At 39.8% G+C, this 26,068-nt stretch overlaps 3 protein-coding genes across 3 annotated transcripts; 1 reads left to right on the plus strand and 2 right to left on the minus strand.

Moving 5' to 3' along the window:
• Nucleotides 1-6,623: 6,623 nt before the first annotated feature.
• LOC101738431 (CSC1-like protein 1) lies at nucleotides 6,624-10,998 on the minus strand. The gene has a single exon (XM_038011087.2). It carries the CDS (start codon nucleotides 10,602-10,604, stop codon nucleotides 8,367-8,369), a length of 2,238 nt encoding a protein of 745 aa, XP_037867015.1. The 5' UTR covers nucleotides 10,605-10,998; the 3' UTR covers nucleotides 6,624-8,366.
• Nucleotides 10,999-12,477: 1,479 nt separating this feature from the next.
• LOC101738160 (scm-like with four MBT domains protein 2) lies at nucleotides 12,478-23,392 on the plus strand. Its single transcript, XM_004923815.5, has 7 exons — nucleotides 12,478-12,825; nucleotides 14,069-14,479; nucleotides 17,774-17,896; nucleotides 18,717-18,845; nucleotides 19,085-19,947; nucleotides 22,502-22,686; nucleotides 22,771-23,392. Exons 1-7 carry the CDS (start codon nucleotides 12,751-12,753, stop codon nucleotides 23,334-23,336), a joined length of 2,352 nt encoding a protein of 783 aa, XP_004923872.1. The 5' UTR covers nucleotides 12,478-12,750; the 3' UTR covers nucleotides 23,337-23,392.
• Nucleotides 23,381-25,353, minus strand: LOC101738294 (uncharacterized). The gene is made up of 2 exons (XM_004923816.3): nucleotides 25,183-25,353; nucleotides 23,381-24,418 (listed from the first exon to the last, which is right to left on the minus strand). The coding sequence occupies exons 1-2, from the start codon at nucleotides 25,184-25,186 to the stop codon at nucleotides 23,403-23,405; spliced, it is 1,020 nt and encodes a 339-aa protein (XP_004923873.2). The 5' UTR covers nucleotides 25,187-25,353; the 3' UTR covers nucleotides 23,381-23,402.
• Between the last annotated feature and the right edge of the window lie 715 nt (nucleotides 25,354-26,068).

Genomic DNA, 26,068 nt, shown 5'->3' on the forward strand with positions numbered 1-26,068 from the left:
TTAACTAGTAGGTGAGCTCACGGGGCTCAAACCTGACGATGTTGCTAACACGAACCCTAGCAAGAACGTGCTTCGCAAAATCTACCACCGGATCGGAAACGCGATCTACTGAGAAGTTCCGGAGAGAAACTCAGTGGGCTGTGTCTGTGGGTTAATTTACTTGCCGAGCCCTTCGTCGCAAACGACGGATTCGACAAGAACGATGACCGGCGGAATTCATATTGTGACGTATATACATGGGTTCGGCAATAGTTCATTGATCTATTAGACCTACTTAAAACCGGGCATCATCACGAGAATTTATATATTGAAATTATTATCAAAATACCAGTATAATCTGTAGTGTAAAATATTATGTTAATGAACTCATGAGTTTTAAAACCGATTAGTCACCGTTTGTTTTGTTCATGTCTTACCTGCAGTCTCCTCGGCTCGATCCACGGCACCGGACAGAGAGGCTTGGATGGTGGAACTACTTTTAAAATATACACCATTTCTTTATATTTGAGTCGTCTATTATCAAAGGTGGCAATCTGTGCATTTAAACAAAAAAAATTTATTGATATGTCAATACAGATTGATTTGAATATAATCGTCTCCTTCAAAGAATACGGTTCAAAACCTGCATTAAATAAAGGTTAATACTTAACCTGTTATTTATCTAAGATGTCGTTCAGAAGAGTTTTGTGGCTGCCAATGGAATACAAAGTCAATAATTCGTTTTTCTGATTTACCAATAATTGTCCAAAAGTCACATTGCCGGCTTTGATACTAGTCGACTCATTTAATGTAGTTTATTAATGTAGAGGTAGGTATCTTAGCACTCGTTATGTTTAATTTATTTTGAAAATAATACGTTTCAACGTACCTACTGTGATTGAGACTGCGGGTGGCATCTTGTTCACAAACTGACCAACATTAAAATTAAATTATATCAACGAAAATAAATTTCTAGTCTTTTTAAAGTTACAAATAAGTTTTTTTTTTTAATATTAGAAGCACTCTGCGTTATACATTAAACTAATGATGTTACAGCTTAGAATAAAAATTTCTGTGCGCCAGATAGTATTTATATATTACTCAGAATTTGATTTATTTTTAAAAGCAATTAATAATCATATCCCAATAACAAATAAAATCTAGAGGTACATGAACAGTTGTATTGGCAACACCCAAGAACTGGCAAGAAAGAGGGTAGACAGATTTGTCTGCAAATAACATCCTACCCACAGTTTTCTGCCTACCTATGATCATGGTGCATGCAACAGCACAAATATATCAGGACATCGTGAAATGTGCTAATTGTTGCAAAAACCCGCTAAATAATAGTGTTTATAAGATTATGATCTAGTTATTATCTCTTTCATTTAGCGATGCTGAAGACTGAATAATTAATTAAATTACACAGCTATCAATTCTAAAGTTTTCTACGTGCTAAACTTATAATTGAATAGGAATAAGCTTTTTTTAATATTAAGTATTATTTATTAACGCGCTTATCGCCATAAAAGTTAATTTGTCGTTTTAACCTCCAATGGAGAAGCTTATTCAGTGTGGTCAATAATTTCACAATAAACGCAACTTATGGCTGAATATGGAAATTAGTACTATTAAGAAAAAACTTAAGTTACCAAAACTTTTTAAATACTACACTTAACAGTACGTTGAATTACCTACTTTTTTTTTTTTATTGCCTGGATGAATGGACGAGCTCACAGCCCACCTGGTGTTAAGTGGTTACTGGAGCCCATAGACATCTACAACGTAAATGCACCACCCACCCGAGATATAAGTTCTAAGGTCTCAGTACAGTTACAACAGCTGCCCTGCCCTTCAAACCGAAACGCATTACTGCTTCACGGCAGAAATAAGCAGGGTGGTGGTACTTACCCGTCCGGACTCACAAGAGGTCCTACCACCAGTAATTACGCAAATTATAATTTTGCGGGTTCGATTTTTATTACACGATGTTATTTCTTCACCGTAGAAGTCAATCGTGAACATTTGTTGAGTACGTATTTCATTAGAAAAATTGGTAACCGCCTGCGGGATTCGAACACCGGTGCATCGCATCGGTACATACGAATGCACCGGACGTTAATATATTAAATCAATCATATATCAATCAAAAGAACATTACACACACAATTAAGTATTTGACACTCACACTCTTACACACACTTATGAAGTCGTCGTGGCCCAAAGGATAAACGTCCGGTGCATTCGTATGTACCGATGCGATGCACCGGTGTTCGAATCCCGCAGGCGGTTACCAATTTTTCTAATGAAATACGTACTCAACAAATGTTCACGATTGACTTCTACGGTGAAGAAATAACATCGTGTAATAAAAATCGAACCCGCAAAATTATAATTTGCGTAATTACTGGTGGTAGGACCTCTTGTGAGTCCGGACGGGTAAGTACCACCACCCTGCTTATTTCTGCCGTGAAGCAGTAATGCGTTTCGGTTTGAAGGGCAGGGCAGCTGTTGTAACTGTACTGAGACCTTAGAACTTATATCTCGGGTGGGTGGTGCATTTACGTTGTATGCATAATTTATAAAAAATATTAGCATTCTGCACTTTCATTGAGCTTCTAATAAAAACTACAACTATTGACTATTATAGTTTTATCTTTAACATAATTAATGGACGCGCATGGATTAAAACAATTTGAAGTCGTCGTGGCCTAAAGGATAAAACGTCCAGTGCATTCGTATCTTGCGATGCAACAGAGTTCGAATCCCGCTGGCAAGTACCAATTTTTCTACTGCAATTCGTACTTAACAAATGTTCACGATTGACTTCCACGATGGTGAATAACGTACATTAGATGTCTATGGGCTCCGATAACCACTTAATACCAGGTGGGCCGTGAGCTCGTCCACCCAACTAAGCAATATATTACTGAAAGGTAACTCATTCTTTCACTAATAGATCGTTACAGACGACTCGAGACTGGAGCTCTATTTATATTCCTCTAATATCCTTATTATTTTCCTACTTCTTATATATAACTAACGTAACTAAGGTAGATATCATATTTATATTTTAATCCTGCATTCACGGCCTCACCCCGCTCACTTATGTGTCACCTTGATGTGACCTAAATCCTCCGAATAACGATAAAATCCCATTAGCTAATCTTTTATATAACAACTTGTAAGAAATACCTTCTATTGAACTGATTGATTGAACTGACCGCTGTGTAACAGAAAAGGAAAAACATATTAAAGCACTTTACGTAACTTTTTTTTTCAATACGACCTTTAGTTTGTTCTCCTTTTCTAGGGTTTCTAGAATAGATTTCATTTTGAAATAAACTTTCTTAATATCATTATATAATTTTTGACGTGACAACGTCTTATAATTCGATGGAGCCGGCTGCACGCACGAAAAAACATAAATCATGCGGCGTTACCTCGCTCTGAGGCGTTCCATTTAAGGCTTGAAGTGCAAGCGAGCGCAACGAGCGACAAAGAGGCACAATCGGCCTCCGCGTGGACAGCTGCTATACAATAATACATTTACATGTTTTCGTCAAGTATGAAGTTCAGTGAAAAGTGAATGTGGTGTCAATTGTCCATTCAAAATATCTATCAAACAAATAAAATTAAAATTTTCTTTTGAAAATTGAAACCATTCCATCAGTATTTTCTTATGTTCAACTATCGTCAGTAAACCGACTTTACAGATAACCGATTTTTTAACGACTGCTATTGTGTACGCAAATTAAAAAAATTCTTGAGTGCCGAAATGATGTTTGATTGCCCTTGATTTGATTAACACGATTTTTTTCTCCATCTGTAATATTTTTTCCTTCCAGTGTTTTGAATAAGTACTTTAATGTAGATATCAAAAGGAATACTTCATACACACGACTAGCGAAAATACCCGGCTTACGAATTTCAAAGTGATAACATAAAATTAAAACAGGATTGAGATCGCGTTTTACAAATTCTGTATAAAATATTCGGAACCGAGTAGTTTACGAAGCAAGGTCACGTGACGTAAGGCAATGTTAAACACCGAGCTTTCCAAATATAGACACACGTTGTGTTTTATGTATTCAGAATTTCTGAACATAGTGATTAAACCGATATAAAACTGACTCCGATAAAAGGTCTTGCCAAAGGTAATGAGTTCGAATGAGCTCCGTGGTCAACCTAACAAGTCGACATAATAATATGTACAAGTGCTGAGTGACGTTACTATACAGGGATTTAAATCATACAGCAGATATCTAATACATGTTGTTTTTATCTCTAAAGGCCGACGACCGTAGGGTTCACCTGGCAATGAGTGGTCATAGTCACTCATGGGCATCCGCAATGCCAGGGCCCAGCTAAACCGCTGTCAAAGTGGGTGTTCACGATGCGATAGCTATCTAGTAGATACATGCGAGTATATATTAGAAACGTTTGGATTATTTTGCTCAAATACCTACATAGCAAACCAAACTAACAATTTATTTCATATTTTTTAATCCTGATATTAGTCATGATATGAGAGCGAAGTTATAAAATGATTGTATTGTCACGGTCATTGATGCCTGTGTAAATTTTCAAGTTAATCAGACGTCTTGAAGTCGCGTAGTCGGTGAAAATGACGTTCAAATATTCCGATACAGACGAACAAACATACATTTCAAGCTAATAAAATTGTGTTAAAACGACACAAGCATATCCATGTATGTATATAATTTAGCCTGCGCGAGGATTAGAATATTTGTGAAAGTTCCACTTCTGCCAAATGTGAACTGAACATTGATTTTTTTGTATTACTATTTTTCTTTTTTAATTCCCATTTGAAGGATATACATAGAATAAATAGCATATAGAAAATCTAGATGTTACATTATGCTTAGAATAATTAAAGAATGTGCCGTAAAAGTTCCGGTTTTAGATAATTATTGTAATTTGGTTATTATGAAATGTTACGAAATATTTTTAATTTATTTTGTTTATTGCTAAGATGGTTGGCCCATCCGTTGTCAAGTGGTCGCCGGAGCCCAGACGCGTATTTCATTACAAAAATTGTTACCAGCCTGCGGGCTTTGAACAAAGGCATCGCGGCATCGTCGCCGCGTCGCATCGCTTGATACGAGTAGGTACACACGCCCTCTTATCCTTTAGGCCCCGATGATATTGAATATCACATTGTTACTAATCAATATGTCGGTAATTAATCACAAATATTTATTACGAATTTCGACATGTGTAATATTGTAATATTCACGACGCGATAATTGATGTTATACGATATTTAGTAGGAAGCCGAAGCGAAACTGTAACGTCTATTATAGGATGTTTAATGTTTGAAGCTATTAAAATTTCATCGTCTTTTATATAGGTATTTTCTTAAGTATCACAAGTTAGTTTGGGAAAAATTATAATCAAGAGAGATGTTAGAAAAACTCGCGTAGAAATAATTTTGTTAAGACGTCATATTGCACCGAGCACACTTATTTGCCGTTCCTATTACCTATTACATATATTGTTATTTGGCATTCCTATTACCATTTACCTATTCAGTTTCGTTATAAAAGCGGTCAGTCGTTCTAATTCATTCAAGTTAAACCTGTTCGTAAGAGGATCGTTCGAATTCAATTAATTACAATATAGGTATAAATTACGTTTAAATTAATAATTTCTAGCCACGCTAACCGTAGGTAGCGTCATGTATTATGTCACATTTGAATTGTTTTAACGCTCTTGCGAAGCTATAGGTATAGCACGTTCACCGTTTTCATTGGAATACTAGGTAAATATTCTGTAGCTCGAATTACCACCGCACCGGAGTAGAGTTCATCCGTACTACCTGGAGCCACTGCGGTCATCCACAGTGCGTTTTCAGATATATTTTTTGCCACGTACCATCCGGCTTTGGAATGAGCTCCCCTCCACGGTGTTTTCCGAGCGCTATGACATGTCCTTCACGAGTCTTGTGAAGAGTACTTAACGATAGGCAGCAGCTTAGCTCTGCCCCTGGCATTGCTGGAGTCCACGGGCGGCGGTAGCCACTCACCATCAGGTGGGCCGTCGGTGCTCAGCGGCCTGGGTGCGCCCCTGTCGTAGCCCACTTCCATGAGCCACGGTAACCACCCACTCTATCAGAAGAGCTGAGTTCGTGTTAGCAGGGTGGCATTATAAATTCAATAATTAGTGTGATTACACGCACACACAAGTAGTCAGTTCAATGTTTGATTTAGTACTGTGTATTTAAAAAGTACTAAAAAAAAACAATAAAATGATACCAACTTTAAAATAAAATGAAAATATCATTAAAGTAGTCGATATCGCATAAAAACTACTGGTCAGATCTTGCAAGATTAATAATAAGACCACACGATAAGCACCAGTTTTCAAATAAAAAATCACAATCATCAAAATCGGTTCACTAGGAAAGAGTTCTGAGGTATACAAACAAAAGTGTAATTTACAACATGCTTTTTTGAAATCTGTTGAAATTATCTTATTTACCTTCAAATATTTCTAACATCCTATTAGTTTTTATAGTATTATAGGTATATGTACTAAAAATTTGCAGGAGTATAGTAATTTATTCGTTTTAAAATATATACTAAAACAAAACCCTTTGAAATTAGTAATGAAAAAACTTGTTATAGTTGAAAAACATTTATTTTTCGTTAATGGTACGTGATATCGTAAAACATTGATTTATTTTATTAAGTATTGATTTTTCTATTAGTTATTAAAAACTTTAAGGTAACAATACAAAACATCTGGCTAGTACATAACTGAATAGTGGGTATTGTATATAACAGTATAAATCAACAAATAAAATCTCATCAATAAAAAATAACAAAATTAAAACTTTTTCATAGAACTACCACAATTCTCCCTATACAATGTAACTACATAATAGATCTTTTATAAATAAAAGGTACAAAAAAAACGTACTGAGTACATAGTAGGTATGTACATTTCAGATTAGTATTACTTTTGGCCAAAACAAAATCTAGGTACAGAAATAGATTAAATAGTTCGGTAGTGAAAGAAATATCACAATATTAAAACGTAACTAAATAATATAAGCGCCTTTATAAAGACTCGATGAGTTGTTTAAGTGTGATACCTGGACTTTTTAATGGGCGCTGATAATGCGTCATACGAGCTAAATAGATCTCGGTGTTTAGTAAGCGAATAACAAATGATTGGATCGGTAACAGGTGCCACACGGGAAGCTTGGGTTGATAACCAAGATGGATGAGTGCTTTGACAAAGGCCGGACCTGGTGGGATACCGGCCGTCGTCGGTATATAAATCTGTGTTCCGTGTTAATGTGGATCATTATTAAATACTGCGATTTTTTTAAATTATTATTATGCAAATTTATATTAGTAATATTTATATTATGCAAGTAAGTAATTTTACTGGTGGTAGGACCTCTTGTGAGTGCGCGCGGGTAGGTACCACCGCCTAGCCTATTTCTGCCGTGAAGCAGTAATGCGTTTCGGTTTGAAGGGTGGGGCAGCCGTTGTAACTATACTGAGATCTTAAAACTTATATCTCAAGGTGGCGCATTTACGTTGTAGATGTCCATGGGCCACATAAGCACTTAACACCAGGTGGGCTGTGAGCTCGTCCACCCATTTAAGCAATAAAAAATAAAAAAATAATAAGGACGAAAGAACATAAAAAGAATATTTTTATGTACTTTCAAATTCTGTTTTGTGTTCATGATCACAGCCAGTCACAGGTTAAACTAACATGCGATAAACAATAATATTGAGAGCGTATACAATAACAAACTAGTTAGATCAATCTCTCTAGTAGAGTGGAATTTTCTTTAATTTTCCGTTCGGAAGTTCGTTTTTAATGAACGACCTTTGAAACTCGCGCGTGTGCGGCGTGACAATACTGAGTAATTCCAATTGATTAACACACTCACTCTAAAATCTAAAATTTTGCATTTTTGTAAATGTAACTAGTTCGAATAAGAAGTGCATTACTATTATATAAAACACAATCTGATGTTTTCATACTATTTTGAAATATTAAATTAGTCGAATTTTCACGAAAAAAAAGCATGTATGAAACGTAAACAGTCAAAAATTTCGTTACATTTATTTTATTTATTTATTTATTTTGTAGATGTGTATTTTTGTCTAAAATATCTTGGATACAAGTCCTGTTTTTAAATTAAATACAAAAATATTGCACATTTATTTACAATGATATATATTTTTAATCACACATTAATACTTTTTATCAAATCGACATCGACAAAAAATCGATAGCTATCATTTTCTTCATTATTATCGCGAGATAGCATCCATCTTTTAACGAAAATGTAATAATTATCACGTGATAAAATAAGATTGCAAGTAACGATTTATATTTTAAATGTTGATGGGGCCCGAATTGTATGAATTGTTGTTAACAGGCGATGATGCCCCGTAATCCGGGGTCGTCGGCGTCGTTGTCGGGGGCGTATCCACCGGCTTTAGTAGCACGGGGGCGATGTACTCTTGGAACCTCACACTGGACTCGGCCTGCAGGGGCGCGGGTGGGGTGCAACTCGGAAACGGACTCAACAGCAAAAACGTCCCGAAAGCCACAATCGAGGCCATTATCAATATTATAGTTCTAGCTTCGAAGCCGGCCCGGAGACCAGCCCAGGCGGCCATGCTGATCAGTAAGAGGAGAACGGAGACTCGTATGAGTCTGACAGCGGTGGCGTGGATCCGACCACCGCCCATGCCGCTCATGTCGCTTGGCCCGTACGCGAAGTACAAGTTGTGCTTGTCCCCCACGTGCTTCAGCATTAGATAGATGAGCCCGAACGGCGCGATCAGCGGGCACGCCAGACTGTACACCGTGGTGATGGAAAATATCGCAATGCTCCAAGCGTAGTGCACGCCGAATGGGAATTCGTACAATATAGCCTTTTTCACGTAACTTTTTTCCGCTCTCGATTTTGATTGCAATAGATACCACACATATAAGAACAATTCCGGAAAACGAATCAACTCTAATGAAGTACCAATAAAGCCTGAGGTGATAACATAATTCACAAAGAAAGCACCCTTGTCAGGGAGAAACACGCAGTCCCAACGCATTGTGTTATTCTGGTGTTGTAATGTCCACATAAGGAAGGCCTCGGCACTGGCGAGACCTAATGATGGCAAGATCAAGGTCATCAGTAGGAGATATGATACAGTTTTTGTCATAATTGAATAATTTTGCTGTGACTTGGTCCAGTGTGACAAGAATTTATCAGAGAATGCTACAATGGCTGGCATCACTGCAGCCATGGTCCATAATAATAATGTGGGCAAGAAATCATAGATGATAGAAGTAATTTTGTTAGGAGAATCTGGTTTGACCACGGTCCTGTTGAACAAACTAACAACAAATGCAGGAGTAGTCAAGAAAAACAAAACAACAAAGAGGAAAAAGTTGACTATGATGGCCTTAACATACCAGATTCCAGGCTTCACACTTAGATTCTCCCAAATAATATCTGCAGGGTTAGTAGCATGTGACAGCACCCAGCCACGATGGAGACTGAAGTGGTTCATCACATGTTCAGCTAGCTGATATGAGGGTAAAGTTAAGAAGGCAACTCCCAAAGGATCATTGAGGACCATGGCACGACTTCTCTTAGCTTCATCTTTTAACCTCTTTTCTTCATTTGTGTAAAATTCCAAAGCATCAATTTCAGGTCCACACAAAGTTGGTTTAACAGCAATACGTTTCCCAGTCTTCTTGAAATATGTATCAGTGTAGATTAAAGCTTCAGTTACCATTTCTTTTTGTTCTAAAACTTCATTGAGCTTGTTGATGTTATAAGCTAAGCGAAGGTCTACAATTTGTATATGAGGAAAGTTGTGAGCAAAATAGGCTCGAATGGTTGACTCATTTCTGTCAGCCTTGGCTATGTTCGTTATCATGATGGTCCCAGTCATAGATGTAGGGACGGGTTTGCGCCCAGTGCATCTTCTCATGATAAGCACTGATATAGGTAAGAAAGAGATGCACAGTAAGGTATGTACCCAAAGCCAGTAAGATCTTCCATTTAAGTTGGAAAGTGTTGTTCGACTAAATGTTCCAGTGTCCACATTTAAATTGGTCCCTTGGAAATTTATGGGCAAGATAATACCAATGGATGCTAAGGTTATGATGAACATTAGTGTAATAGCGTGTCTCTGGAAGGAAAGATAGTGCACAGCATCAGGACCACACTTTATGAGAACCTGTTCACGAGTGATGCGAAACACGGCCGGCACCCACGTAAAGAGCCCTTCGTCAATGTTTGAAGACTCGTCTGCACTGCGGCGGCGCTCGACCAATGCATCACCATCTCGAGCGCGATAGAATAAGTTTGTCCAGCGACCCCTGGTGCGCTGGACGAGTGCCATTCTCCCGTAGTTCCATGCCGTCCTTCGAAGCACAGTAAACAATAAAATAAGGAACGACCATGCTATCAAATTTAGGATCAAAGTCTGAGGGATTCCATTGTAGGCACCCGTGATGATAATACTCTGCGATGTGTTCACTAGCATGCAGCTATCATCGATCGTCCCATTCGGGGTGTCCGATAGGCTGAATAACATTTCGTTGGTAGAACGACTCATTCTGTGTGTCGCAATTCACAGTCACTGAAGCGATAAAAGAGAAAGTAATCACATAATGATCACGGACAACACTTCAAAAACGTTTACTGACACTTATTTTTGTATTTTTGTACACATACAAAACGGTACCATCTGGAAATTCTATTGTTTAGATAAATTGTTCGTGAAGATAAGACAAGGCACTGACACAAAGCAACCACCGATGACGTTTTATAGGTTTTTTTAATTCGTCAATTAGCACGAAAACGTCAAAACCTATAGGCCTGTAGTACCTACATAAGTAGCAGCAAATGGAACGATTTAACATCTATGAATGATACAATATTCACTCACTTTAATAGGTCCTGTATTTTCCTTAATTAAGAATGCAGGCAATGAGATAGATTTGAGAACAACTCATGAAAAAATCGATTTTGAGTAAAATGACGATTGATTTTGTAAATTGATAATAACTAGTGAGTCGATCCTAAACAGTAGAAAACGATGCATTTTTATTTTTTTCTATCTCGGAGAAAAATTAACACTATAAATAATTTGAATAAAATAATTGGGTGTGTGTAAAGTCGGTTTACGGACGATTAGTTTTGCATCATAACGTCTCAAGAAGATATATTGACGAAAAATTGCATACTTTTATGAATTGAATTGAATTATTATCAGTAAATTATAATTATTTTGTATAATACAAAGATGGAATTAATTGAAAATTACAATTTATTCGTTATATTAACGCTTGGACCCATCGTACCTCTCTATCGCTTGTTCCGCACTCTCGCTAGCATGTTCAGGCTCAAGCGGAATGTGACAGTTTTTCGTACGTGCTTTCATCGATTTATAAGAATTTATCACTTCAAAACGCACACTGGCCAAGGATAGCACCGCCCATGTCTTTCCTTAGTTGTTGTAAAAGGCGACTACCTAACTCCTATCCTAGCGTACTGGGAACGCCAACAAGTTTGTATTTGTTTAAAACGTATTGTAAGCCTACACGGGTAGGTACCCCTCTATTACCAATTTCGACTCCTAAGCGTTTCAGTTTGTCTCTCTTCTCATTCAAATGAGAATTCGAAACGTCCATTTTTAATTTATTCATTTCGTTTGACTCGGTAGGAGGCCGAATTCACGTTGTAATATCTGTGAGCTACAGCAGCCACTTCATCATCTCATAAGCCGTGAGATCGTTCATCAGTCTAAGCAGTTTTATAGTTTTAGTAAAGCTAAATAGATCGAAAATGATTAAAGATGGAAAATTTAAGCTCTTTGAATTGAGCCAATTTAAAATAATTTTATTTTCAGTATTTTTAATCCCCAGACATACTTTTGTTTTACGACAAGGTATTTTAGTCGATTTGACTGCAACTAATTCTACCTCCGCATTTTTACATTCCACTTCATTATGCATGTAAGGTTGTAGTCCTCTAATCATTTCCTTGTTCATGACCGAATATAACGGACCCACAGACTTAAAAGTAGTGAATTAAAAAAGGAAATCAGGGCACAAGCTTGCGAAGAGTAAAAATTCAATTTACATTAATGTTCGATGTTCCAGAGAACTACTTGCGAAGTGCCCATATTACTTACTAATAATGCACTTCCATTTGCGTGTGAACATTAAATGGTAGTTCAAGGATAAGCCAAAATATTTATACAGGTCTTGCATTCATCTAAATAACTAAATATTTGGGTGCATATTCGCGTGGAAACATGAGGTTGTTAGTCGTTAGTTTATCGACAATAAAGCCGCTATAGCTATATAAATTGGTCAGAACACTGATCAACGAACCCACCACACTTGCCGTGACTATCGGGACAAGTTCTAGATAATGAGGCATTAAGTGAATTATCTATGAATTTAGCAACAGCATGACACTAATAATCGGGTGTCAATCGCACATAGACCTATAGGTTTCTTACTTTAGTGCAATCGCACCTTTACGGTTTGTTTTTTTAAATTGCAAGACAGAGACAAACAGTCATCGATCACTTTTATAAGCTGAGATAGAAATAAGAGGGAACGAAATGTACGATTCAAAGAAAATTATTCGTGCAAGTTCGGCTGTTTACCGATTAGACTACTTTTATTGAACATATTTCAATTAATTTTAATTACAATGTAATTGGGTTTTGGTTTTAAAGTGTTTTAATTATGGCTGAATTCGATTGGAACAATTATTTGGAGACAAGCAAATCTGTTGCAGTGCCAGAAGAATTATTTTCTCATGTAAGTTGCGACTTGCGAACTATTTTCGATGATCTTAAAAATTAAATAATATTCATAAATATTTTATGGGCTTTACCGATACTATGTTATGTTGAAAGATGTAATAGTGAAATAGTTATTTGAAAATTATGAAATTAATTAATCAGTAGATATGATACGAATTTTCATAAAATACCACGCATGAACAAAAAAATACGTAGTCTATTTTTAAACACCATTCATTGTGTTTCTAAGGAAGATCTAATATGTTGAATTTACATATCTTATTTATTTCGATATAATTCTTCATTTTAACTACATAACATATAAATATGAAAAAGTTGGTGTAACTGTTTTAATTACTTGTTTTATGTTTATATAACTTGCATACTTTAATTATAACATATCAAATGCGTGTTTCATCTTAATATCCAATTCAATGTCAATTATATTTGTTTCTGCCAGTTGCAATAAAACCATTATTTTTAATAATAGGAAACTCTTTAATTTTTTTATTTCTCCTTAAATTCTTTAATTTTGCCCATTGTTTGGATTTGTAATTTTTATTATTATTTATCTCTTTATAAATAGACTAATTTGATTTAAAAAATAATATGATCTATTGAAAAACAGTAAACTAAACCAGAAGTAGTAGGAAATAAAACCAATACTTAATAATATAATTGAAGATAAAAATATAATATAAATTAAAATATAATATCGCTAGAAAATATTGAATTACTTCTAAGATGAAAGAATAAAGTTCTATGATAAAAATCAAACTTTTAACTTATAATACCAAATATATCATAGTAGAATACCACCATTAACTATAGACTACACACATTGTGAACCCTTGAGGGTTTACTTTCATTGAAGGGCTGGCATGCTCTAGTACATTACAACAAGTCTCAATATAAGGAACCTTTAGATCTTTAAAGTACTTTATTTCTCAATGTCTTGTACTGTTTGTTTCAAGCAGAGTGCTTTTAGAGATCCTAGAAATACTAATTATACCACATCCATATACAGGCTTGCAATCAGATTTAATATTTGACTATTTTGCCTGAGAAAAATCATGGGAATAGTTTCTGATGATAAAGTTGGAAATAGGTTTGTCAATAAAATTATTAATTACATATTATTTAATATATATGTATAATATTAATAATTACCAGCCTTATTGATTGTTTCTGTTATATTTTTTATGTTATGTAGGAAAAAGTAAATGAGATTTACAAATAAAACTACAATGGGTTTTTAGGTGGAAACCAGCCTCTATAATGGAATCAAACAGAACATGCTTCTTGAGGTCTGTCACAGGAACAATCCAGATGTATACTGGATAGCAGAGATCACGATGGTATGTGGTCATGTCCTTAGGATCAAGTTCATTGGAGCAGAGAGTGATTTCTGGTGTGATATATCCAATACAAAAGTTCATCCTTTAGGATGGTGTGGTAAATATGATGAATTGATTGAGCCCCCTGATGCAATAAATGAGAAATATGGAGATAAGATTATTGATATAATGAAAAATGCTCTGATGGATGGCCAGTCTGTTTCCATAGAGGCTTTAAATAATAAAGGACTATCTCCAATAGACAGGATCAAAGTTGGCATGAAGGTTGAAGTGCAGAATCTCATCGATCCATACAGATATTGGATAGCCACTGTAAGTATTAATTGCTTTATTTTTATTACATGGGTGGTTGAACACACTTTCAACCAACCTGGTGTTAATTAATTACGAATACACAAATTATAGACATCACAAAATAAATCTCATCGCCACGGGATATGAGGTCAGTCTTAATTTTATTTTATAAGAGCTGCCTAACTCTTCAAGTGGAATGCGTATCTGCTTCGCAGCAGAAATGAGCAGAGTGATACTGTAACCTACTCATGCAGGGTCACGTAACGCCCTAGAACTGGTGATTATGCAAATTGATAAAGTTTCAAAGACTTATTATTTCATGATATTAATCCTCCCTCGTAAACATATAAATAATCGTGGACAAATTACCCATGGATGTCCAGCCCCAAAATTCGATTCCTTGTGCTAACGAAACCAGGTATTTATACAGGGTGTTCCACAATGGGTATATCAAGTCGAAATGTCGAAGCTATAGTATCAAAAATGTAGATCAAGTTAAAAAGGTTAAAAAACATCTTAAACGTAATTAGTAGTTTCATACAAAAACTAATTTATTATTTGTTTTAACTGTTCGGTGACAGCCCTGAATTTATATAACAAAAATACCGCTATGCCGTGCAGTCTACGCGTCAGAACGAGATAGACAATAACAGATTCATTCATTTAACTAATTTCAAACAATAATTACGACAAAATAATCAACTACATTACGTGGTGCGCGTAAGGGCCTAAAACTTAAAAATTCAAATCGAAGCTAATAAACTAAACTCAAAAATTTCAATTTTATTACGGCGAATGCCACTAAATTTTACTTTTATAGCAAAAACAAAAGAAACTGACGTGCCGGCGCTGGCGGGGTTTTTTTTCCAACCTATTATTCTAGTAACCTCGAGGGGTTATACTAGATTCACCGAATTACTAGGTGAGCTCACGAGGCTCAAATCTGACGACATTTGCTGAGACTAACCTTAGCAAGAGCAGTGCTTCGCAGAATCTACCACCGAATCGGAAACGCGACCCACTGAGAAGATCCGGCGAGAAACTCAGTGGGCTGTGTCTGTGGGTTAATTTACTCAGCGAGCCCTTCGTTGCAAGCGACGGGTTCGACAAGAACGATGACAGGTACCTAAAAGCACCGATAGTAGATCGGGAGGATCCGAAATGACGTGTTTTGGGCGATGTCGACTGTTTACCAGTTCTGGTCACCGCCCTTCGACGAGTGAATTAACCCATCGACACAGCCCACTGAGTTTCTCGCCGGTTCTTCTCAATGGGCCGCGTTTCCGATCCGGTGGTAGATTCTGCGAAGCACTGCTCTTGCTAGGGCCAGTGTTAGCAACACTCCTGGCTTGAGTTCACCTACACGTCAAGGAGAAACTGATATAGCCTCTCAAGGCTATCAGAAAAAAGTAGGAAAAAAAGAACTATTTACCATTCGGTTCGCAGGATCGGGAATGTATTTACCGGCGGTCATGATGAGGGAGTTTTCGTATCGTGCCCCTTTTTCGAAATGGATGCCGGAGTGGTTATGTGTGTATTTCGATCAGCTGACATCACGTGACCGTTTTTAGTTTTTCAAACTCCATTAGGCCGACGGGCCTGAAAACAATCCGAAGTTATTGAGATTCCTACAATTATTTTTACTCTTTTATCCGTTAAACTTAGGTTACGGATCTTTTTGTAAGTTAAAAGCTATTCAAGCTATCACTTACGTAACCTCTACCTAGAAGACACAGCTTCGCGGTCATGTGGCAAAGAGGGCTTAATTAAACCGATATCCATCACAGAGACAATGTGCGCGCTCATATCGTAGGCTCAGTATTACGTTTACTTCCTGGTGTTACTGACTGGTGCTAGGGCGTCTCGTGAAGGGGTAGCTACCACCACTCTACCTCTTTCTACCGTGAAGCAGTAATACATATCGGTTTGAAGGGCGAGGCACCCGTAGTACTGTAATAACTGAGACTTAGAAACTATATTTCAAGGTGGGCGGCGGTATATTTACGTTTTCTGTGGGCTCAGGTAACCGTTTAGCACTAGATGTGCCACTAACAGACACTAACAAAAATGTTGATTGTTGCCAACCTTATTTTTCACTACGAAACATATTACGATATTTTATGTAAAACATGATTCGAAGGTTGGCAGGAGAATAGCTTGTTCGTCATATTCAAGTAATCTTTAATCCGAAGTATCTCGAAGTATCCATATTTCGAGATTCAATCCTACTTTTCAATGTTCACGTCGTGTTAACAGGCAAAGTTATTTGCCATTCTACTAATAGGTAATGAGGTTCCTACTTATGAGGCGAGGGCTCAGTACTCCTCCTCTTAAGGGGAACAAATAACAAGGGGCTAGGTTCTTACAAAGTACACTAGGGCCGGGACTCGCCATGTGTACTGAACTGGGCAGCGGCCAGGCCCACACGCACGTAGCTCATGGATCCAAACTGTGAACGCACAGGGCTGGCGTCCATACGGAGATGGCGTGTCAATAAAGATGCCCTCCAGAATGCCAGGAGCTCCCCGTCACATTCAATCATGAAGGGTATCCCTCAAAATAAATGAACGAGCTCAAACATCTTCGCCCAAGAAGTGAGCAAAAACCGGTGACGCCAAACCTGGTGTTGAGCTCCTGCGATCAAAAAAATACCACAGCAGGAAAGTTGGACACAATACCACGAGGGAAACAGAAGGGATACCATTAGATGAAGTTTCAGGGAAATAATAAATTATCATACAAAGTTAGTTGTAAGAGAATGCTGAAAATAATAATACCGTTTTTACATTTCTTTGTGATTACTTACGCGATTTTTGTAAAGGCGGTAAAGCGGGGCTCTCGTATACGTCATTCTTCAGGTTAATACTTTAACAAATCATAAAGAAACAGATCCCTGAGTAGGTTACTCAATTATCTTCTGTATTTCATTAAAACATGTAGGCACTACTAAACTGAGTAGCTACAAATGCAAACACTAATACTATCAAAACTTGTAAACTCCAAGAGTTTGGTTGAGGCACGGTGATTCCCGAGCGCTATGACATGTCCTTCTTCAAACAAGGCTTGTGGATACTATTAAGCGGTAGGCAGCGGCTTGGCTCTGTCCCTGGCATTGCTGAAGTCCATGGGCGACGGTAACCACTCACCATCAGCTGGGCCGTGTGCTGGTCTGCCTACAAGGGCAATAAAAAAAAAGGAATATCAACAGCCAAAACGTCTCCGTCCCTCACTTGGCGCTAATTGGGTACCAAAATCGAAGGTCAGCTAGCCTGACCCATTGGACACCCATACCAACACGCGCGTCCTCCTCAGGTGTGCGAGAACGTCGGGGGCAGGCTGCTGGTGCGGTACGACGGCTGCGACGAGGACCTACAGCAGCTCTGGATATTTTTCTCTAACCCACGGCTGAGCAGCTTCGGCTACGTCACGAATAAGGTATTGTGCTATCTATAATCTCTGCCTATTTCTGCCATGAAGCAGTAATGCGTTTCAGTTTGAAAGGCGGGGCAGCCGTTGTAACTATACTGAGACCTTAGAACATATATCTCAAGGTGGGTGGCGCATTTACAAAAAATAAATAAATATATATATATGGTGTTTAGTTGGAAGGTTAGTCTTTACATAGCTTAAGTTCACTGTTTGTCTTCCAAATAAAATAAAATAAAAGTAGTGGTCGCCCAGTGGTCGTAGTCGATCATAATTAATTTAAATTATAAGTTTGAGCATTAATATGGTTCTATTGTCAAGGACTATACTTCTATAATCACAGAATTCATCAAGGCTACACTATAGACATAGACAAACAATATTAATCTATTCTCAATAAGACCACAGATTTTAACAATAAACAAAAGAGTATAAATGCGTGTGTGTATGTCAAATACATGGTAGTGTGTGTAATGGTATTTTTAATGATGTACTGTATTTTTAGGCATAAATATTAGCATTCCATGCACTCCTTCTCAATATTCTATATAAGTGTGGGACATTTCATACTCCTGCGTCCACACAATTTTCGTAAAATGGGCTAGGTACAAAGTTTCTGCTTCGCGTAGGTATTAATTATAAAATAAAAGCCTTATTTATTATTAGGAGGGGGGAGGTGCCCGAGTCTAACTTTGTTTTGTTCGTAGTCAACCTAAGTTCACTAATTCTGTTGGCGAATCCAAGTAATTACATCAAGGATCTAAGACGGTATTTTAAGAAATCCACTAGTTCAATTGGGAGAAATAGTAACAGTTAAAACTAATTGTAGGGCTCACCGTGGCAGTTCAAATACCCCGGGAAAGTGAACAAGTTTTCGTGCAAGAACAAACTGAGCGCTCAGCTCCGACAGAGCGCCGAGGAGGCCATCAAGGAACCCACGCCGCCTGATCTCTTCGTGGTAAGGACTCTACGCAAAACTAACGAACGGATGATCGACTACCATGGGATGTGACGAAGTTCGTAAATCATAGCATCACTACAGTAATATTCCTTGTAAGAACATTCCGCAAAGCTATGGTCACACGAAACTCTAATGAGTTTGCGGAATCAATAAATCTAAGCAGGCAGGCCGCGAGCCCTAATGTGACTGTCAAAGGTGATAATAATAATATGTTTAGACTATGTTTTAATTTTCAGCCAAATCAGAGCTTGGAGGCGCATAACTTCGTAACAGGTATGAAGTTAGAGGCCCTGTGCCCTCAGGACATGAGGACGGTGCGACCGGCCACCGTCTCCAAGGTGTTCAACAACTTCCATTTCCTCGTCGCTCTGGACGACCACGCCGACGACTACGAGGACGCCAACGCCGCCTGGCTGTGCGACTCCATGCACCCCTACATCTACCCGATAGGCTGGGCTCAAAGACACGGCCTCGCCTTCAAGAGCCCCAAGGCGTGGAAGGAGGGCCCCTTCGACTGGGACGAGTACCTGTCCGCCACGTCATCCGTGCCGGCCCCCGACTACTGCTTCGGAACCAAACAGCCTCTGAAGGGAATCGAAGTGAACATGAAGCTGGAAGCGGTGAACCCACAGAACCACGAGGAGATCCACGTGGCCCGCGTGGACTGCGTCGCGGAGCACATGGTGTGCGTGGAGCTGCTGCCGCTGGGCGAGAAGTACTGGTTCGCGCAGCGCAGCGACCTGCTGCTGCCGGCCGGCTGGTGCGACGCCAACAACTACGCGCTGCACATCCCCGACGTCAGCGCCGCCAAGCAACAACCCGTCGAGGAGGTCAAACTGATCAAAGACGACATCAAGAATTCCGAAGAGTGGTGCGACAGAATATACTTTAACTACAAATGCTACGCCGGCCCCTCTATCAGCAGGAACAAATTGTCGCAGTTGCCCAAGCACGTGGGTCCGGGGCCGCTGACCTTGGTGCTGAAGGAAGTCCTCAACAAGATCATCTCTGCGTCGTACAAGCCTGCCAAGCTCCTGAAGGACTGGGAGACCGAGGGTCCCCCCGAGGAAGGCATGCGACTGGAGATGCTCAGAGCTAAGTACGAACATTATTCAAATTAACTTGTCTCTGTCCACGTGTACATTTAATGTTCTTGTAATGATCCCTCAACATGCAAGTGTGGCTGGTACTGAAGGCACACAGGCTTACCGTCCTACTAGTCATAGGTGGTAACTTTTGCTTTTGGACATAGGCAATGTCAGGTTGTACCCATGTTGTTTTATTTACGCGAACATGGCATAGTCGAGTGCAAGCCATAATATCGGACTCACACTAAAAAAGTTTAAATACTACAATAAATTGCACAAGTATGAATTATTTCTCCCGGTGATTGAGTGATCTTTGGATGGAAATAGAATATTCTAATAAATAAATAGCCATGGAAAAGTGCCGATTGGAGTAGGTATGTTAATCTAAATCTCAGTTCTTTGTTGTTTCATTCAGTGGTAAATGTGGATTACAAATTAGTATTAACATTATTGCTTTAAAAGCGTCTGTGAAGGCCTATTTTAATAGAAAAAAAATTCAAATTTTCTTAGTTTCTGGCCAAAAGGCTTTACAGCATCAACCATTTTGATTGTTCCCTCTGTATCTCATTATGCAAATTAGTGTTGTGTGGTTGCTGCTGTGGAGGTAAGCACACAGGAGTTGCCGGGAGGGATGACCATCCCATAACTTACAATAATAATGCGACTTAGTCCATATCATATCATAACTTGCTCGAAGCTATTAGGGCCTATTGCCGAATTCGCCACTAGCGGCTCGGTACGCTATAGTTCTTAGAAGTGATCCAGAATTGGTTCACAGAATTAGATCAGATCAAAGAACTGTATATTAAAAAGAAAGTAGATAAATGGGCAACATGATATACACTCGGGTGCAATGAAATCGCACATCTGTACATTTTTTGAAAAATATTATTTACTTCTTTTAATTTAAAAAAATACATATATTTTTTAACATAGGGTTAAAGGTTAGTTCAATACCTATTCAATGATACCATATAAGTGGAGATAAGGTTACTTTCTTGAGGAAAATAAAATACAACAACAATTTAATCTTTATTACAAAATGATTACTCAACTAAACCATTTAAAATTTGGGGATTAATAAAAAAAACACAAAAATACTGAAAAATCATTTATTAGTAACAAGTATTGCCCCCTCTTGCCCGAATTACAGCATCACACCGATTCCCCATCGACCCTATCAAGTTTCTGATAAAGTCTTGTGGCATGGCGTTCCATTCCTCTTTGAGCGCATTTTGTAGCTCCTGGAGATTAGCTGGAGCACTATTTCGACCTCTAATTTTTCTTTTTAATTCGTCCCACAAGTGTTCAATCGGATTAAGGTCCGGGCTCCGAACTGGCCACTCCATCACGGGTACATTTACTTCTTGTAAGTATTGTCTCACTATCGCAGCGGTATGAGGTCTTGCATTGTCATGCATAAAAAGGAACTTACTTCCAATTAAACGGCTTCTAATAAACGGCTTAAACGGCTACTAATCAACTTCCTCTATGTATCGTTGAGATGTTAGACCTCTTGTTTGTCGCCTAATATTGGCTTCAACGATGAAGACAAGCTCTGTTTTTCGTTCGAGTGAGATACCTCCCCAGAACATACACGAACCACCACCGTATGCTACACGTTCTGTCATGCAACATTGGGAAAATCGCTCTGAGCGCCTTCTGTAGACCCTTCCACGTCCATCATTATCATGAAGACACATTCTGGACTCGTCTGAGAACAGGACTGCTTTCCACTGGTCGGCTGTCCAGTTGACGTGTTCTTGTGCAAATCGAAAACGAGCTCGGCGGTGAGCTGGCGTCAATTTAGGGCCATTTGCTGGCCTATGCGCAGTCAAACCACTTTCGGCAAGTCTCCTTCTGACTGTCCACCTGCTGACTACCACTTCACGCACCTGTTGAAGCTGCTGTGCAAGTTCAACGGCAGTCAAACGACGATTTCGCAACGCTGTCGTTACAAGAAATCTGTTGTCGCGCTGTGTTGTAGCTCTTGCTCGACCAGATCCTCGTCGCCTTTCAAAGCCACCAGTCTCCCGATAGCGCTGGTACACACGACGAACTGAATATCGGCTGATATTCAGTTGTCGAGCTACAGCACTCTGGTTCTGGCCCGCTTCAATTAGAGCGACGACTTGAGGGGCTTTTTCCGGAGTAGTATCCATCTTTTTCAGACAAATGCAATTGGAGTCACTAGAGGTCTTATCAGGTTAAGCGTTGGCTTGCAACTGATGACGTTTTACACAAAACATGCCTTTTTATACCTGCAGTTGGTCTTGCAAACTGCAGTGAGTTGAGGGAGCAATTTTTGAAGTTTGCTGTTGTCGTTTTGTTTCAGCAGGCAGGTAAACTTATCATGTCTTATGTGGTATCATTGAATAGGTATTGAACTATCCTTTAACCTTATGTTAAAAAATATATGTATTTTTTTAAATAAAAAGAAGTAAATAATATTTTTCAAAAAATGTACAGATGTGCGATTTCATTGCGCCCGAGTGTAGGTAATGTTGTTGTGGTCCGGTGTCGAGACAACAGTGGCACGGTCTGAGAGCGCGCTCGTGTCCGCAGGTTGAAGAGCAGCACGTACCACGCCTACGTGCCCATCGCCACGCGCCGCGCGCAGGTGCCCGCCTTCTGCCGCGCCGCCTGCGTGCGTCTGCAGGCCTGCCCCGCGCTCTTCGGCACCCACCACTACTCCCGCCCCCGCGCCGCCTGCCCGCACGCCTGCCACCAGGTCGACAAGGCCACCTTCCGTCAGTAGCGCCACCCTCCGCACTCGCACCCGCGCCCGCCCCTGCACACTCCGCCGCTCAATCATTCCGCCCCTTGCGTTGCAGATAACGGCACGGAGCGCCGCGGCCGACCCAAGGGCAGCGTCAACGGCAAGAAGAAGAAGAAGAAGGGCGCGCACGAGAAGCGAGACAAGGAGCAGCCCTCGCAGGAGCGCGAGAAGGAGCCCGGCGAGTGCTCCCCGCGGCCGGTGCGCGCCGTGCGCAAGCGGGCGTCCCCGGACAGCGACACGGAGACCAGCTCCACGTCGCGCGACAAGCGCATCTCGGACGTGTCGGACGCCGAGGAGCCCGAGCTCAAGAAGCTCCGCGGCGCCCGGGACGCCCCCCGCCCCTTCGAGCGGGACCTCGCCCTCGAGCTGAAGCTGTCCCGCAACCCGCTGGACTGGAGCGTGGACGACGTGTACGCCTACCTGAGCAGCACGGACGACTGCAAGCCCGTCGCCGAGCGCATGAAGCGGGAGGAGATCGACGGCGAGGCCTTCGTCATGCTGGACCTGCCCGTCATCAGAGACTTCCTGCACATGAAGAAGGAGTTCGCGCTGCAGCTCAGCAAGCACATCGCCATCGTGCGCTGGTACACGCACAACTTCGAGCAGAACTGCGGCTCGTGATCTCCCTCCGCCGCCCGTGTACTTCTAGTCCGTAATAAACTATGTTTTGTTGAATATTCGAGCATTTTATTTTCGAAACTTTTTGCAAATGTAACTGCAGATTTTGGTTAATAACGATTTAGCGTCACCGCCCTCGTTGACCGTGAAGTCTTCGTTGGAGTAAATGTTTTTCTTGGCCGAGCACTTCTTGACGCGGATGTCCAGGTCGCTGGGGACGCGGTCTCGGCGCTCGGCCGCCCAGCTGTCCTCATCGAACTCGTCTCCCAATTTTTTCAAATTCTCCGCAGACGCGAACTTATTTCGGACCGACTCGTAATCCAAGTTTCTGATATTAATCTCCGAGAGGCGACTTCTTTCCACCACGTTAATTTGTACGCAAGACGTCCCCTCGACCAAATATAGGTTAAAGGTCTCCCCTCCGTCTCCTGAACTCCTCGTAGCTGAGGACTGTTCGTTAAACGAAGAGTCCGTATTGAGGTTTCCATTGTAAAACGTAACGTATCCTTCCGACCCTTGCGAGTTGGTGGGTGTGGATGCGTCACAATTTCCGGAACGTTTAGCTGTGGTCGTTGAGCCGGTCACTTTAATGTCGACCGAAGACATCATATTCTGGAACATGTCATTAATAAAGTCCTCCATGTCGACCAAGGATTCCTCTTTATTTTTGGCTAAGATTTCGTTAAACCGCTGCTTGTAGAGGTCAAAATCTCTCATGCTGGTGTAAAAGTTCTCAAATAGCTTTTCTACAGTCGTCTTAAAGAATTTTATGTTCGAGTCGAGACTGATAGATGAGCTCTCGTCGGTTTGCAGTTCTTGTGAAACAGTCTCATAAACTCTCTTTTCGATTTTGTCGAGTTCTGAATTTGTTAGTATGACATCCTTATCGGTGGTAGCACTTAAATCGGATTCCCTAACGGGCACTTCATCGTGCTCATATCGTTCGTAATACTTTGGAGATGAATACTCGTGGGACTGTGAGGAACTTTTCGAAACGTTCACATCTGAATTAAAGACGATGGGCGCTCTTTGACGTGGAGAACAGAAACTGTGCCGGGTCTTCAAGTAAAGATCACAGGCGTTAGCTGCAAGGAATGAAACGCAAATGTATCGAAATATTTCGGTTATTAATAATACACCTGTAAAATTCACCATTAAAGTAGTTATTGTTATCATTATATGTATACTTTAATAAGTACCTACTGCAAATTATAAGTGTTGTTTATTTTTTAGCCTACAATTTTTTATTTATTGCTTAGATGTGTGGACGAGCTCACACACCTGGTGTTAAGTGGTTACTGGAGCCCATAGACATCTACAACGTAAATGCGCCACCCACCTTGAAATATAAGTTCTAAGGTCTCAAGTATAGTTAAAACGGCTGCCCCACCCTTCAAACCGAAACGCATTACTGCTTCACGGCAGAAATAGGCAGGGTGGTGGTACCTACCCGCGCTGACTCTCAAGAGGTCCTACCACCAGTAATCTGCCAGTAGCTTCGAGGATCTATTTTGGCGTCTTCTTGATTAGTGAGCAAAGTGACGAGGCTCAGCCTGAGAAAGTTTGCTAACATTTACCCTAATAAGCTTCGCTGAATCTATCACCAGATCGGAAGCGCAACCCATTGATAAGATCTGGTGAAAACTCAGTAGCTTAAATCGTAATAAGATCGCAATTTATAAAATTTCTTTTCATTATTTTAAACACCTAACGGTTATTTGAAAGACAGAGATCCATACGTACTTTAATTCGCTATTGCTAATTTAATTTTCATAAATTTAATATACAATGCTACATGTTTTAGCTAATATGTTAAAATAAATTGTTGCAAAGCTAATCAATAACTTACGCATTTTCAGGGCTAATCATTAACACATCAATTAATTTGAAATAAAAAAAATAGTTTGAAATTACTTATTGATGATTTATGGCAGGTTTATAAATAAAATAATTTTCAAAATTTCAAAAATATCATTTTAAATTCGCGCCCTTCTGACGTTGTCAAAAATATAGAATCAATGACAACGGATCACATAACATAATATAACTAAAAGTAGGTAGCAAAAAGAGGATGGCTTATGGAATGCCGTTATTCTTTTTTTTTATTTTTATTGCTTAGATGTGTGGACGAGCTCACAGCCCACCTGATGTTAAGTGGTTACTGGAGCCCATAGACATCTACAACGTAAATGCGCCACACACCTTGAGATATAGTTCTAAGGTCTCAGTATAGTCACAACGGCTGCCCCACCCTTCAAACCGAAACGCATTACTGCTTCACGGCAGAAATAGGCGGGGCGGTGGTACCTACCCGTGCGGACTCACAAGAGGTCCTACCACCGGTAATTACGCAAATTATAATTTTGCGGGTTTGATTTTTATTGCACGATGTTATTCTTTCACCGTGGAAGTCACTCGTGAACATTTGTTGAGTACGTATTTCATTAGAGAAATTGGTACCCGCCAGCGAGATTCGAACACCGGTGCATCGCTCGATACGAATGCACCGGACGTCTTATCTTTTAGGCCACGACGACTTCAAATTTGTTCTTAAGGTGCGTGCAGAGCAGCTTATGCGACATCTTCTTGAGTCTCTTTCGCCTCTTTCGCCCAACTTCCCGTTGACCGGTAGATAAGCTCACGGGCTCAACCTTAGAGAATTGCTAACACTGGTCCTAGCAAGAGTATTGCTTCTCTGAATCTACTACCGGATCGGAATCGCGACCCACTGAGAA

The sequence above is a fragment of the Bombyx mori genome, chromosome 5, assembly GCF_030269925.1.
Source record: "Bombyx mori chromosome 5, ASM3026992v2".
Lineage (NCBI taxonomy): Eukaryota > Metazoa > Arthropoda > Insecta > Lepidoptera > Bombycidae > Bombyx > Bombyx mori.

Excerpts from the sequence above, each read along its gene's own strand:
- LOC101738431 (XM_038011087.2), bottom strand. The coding sequence starts at position 10,604 with ATGAGTCGTTCTACCAACGAAATGTTATTCAGCCTATCGGACACCCCG.
- LOC101738160 (XM_004923815.5), top strand. The coding sequence starts at position 12,751 with ATGGCTGAATTCGATTGGAACAATTATTTGGAGACAAGCAAATCTGTT. Across the intron at positions 12,826-14,068 it reads CAGAAGAATTATTTTCTCAT|GTGGAAACCAGCCTCTATAA; the intron begins GTAAGTTGCGAC and ends ATGGGTTTTTAG. Across the intron at positions 14,480-17,773 it reads ACAGATATTGGATAGCCACT|GTGTGCGAGAACGTCGGGGG; the intron begins GTAAGTATTAAT and ends CGTCCTCCTCAG.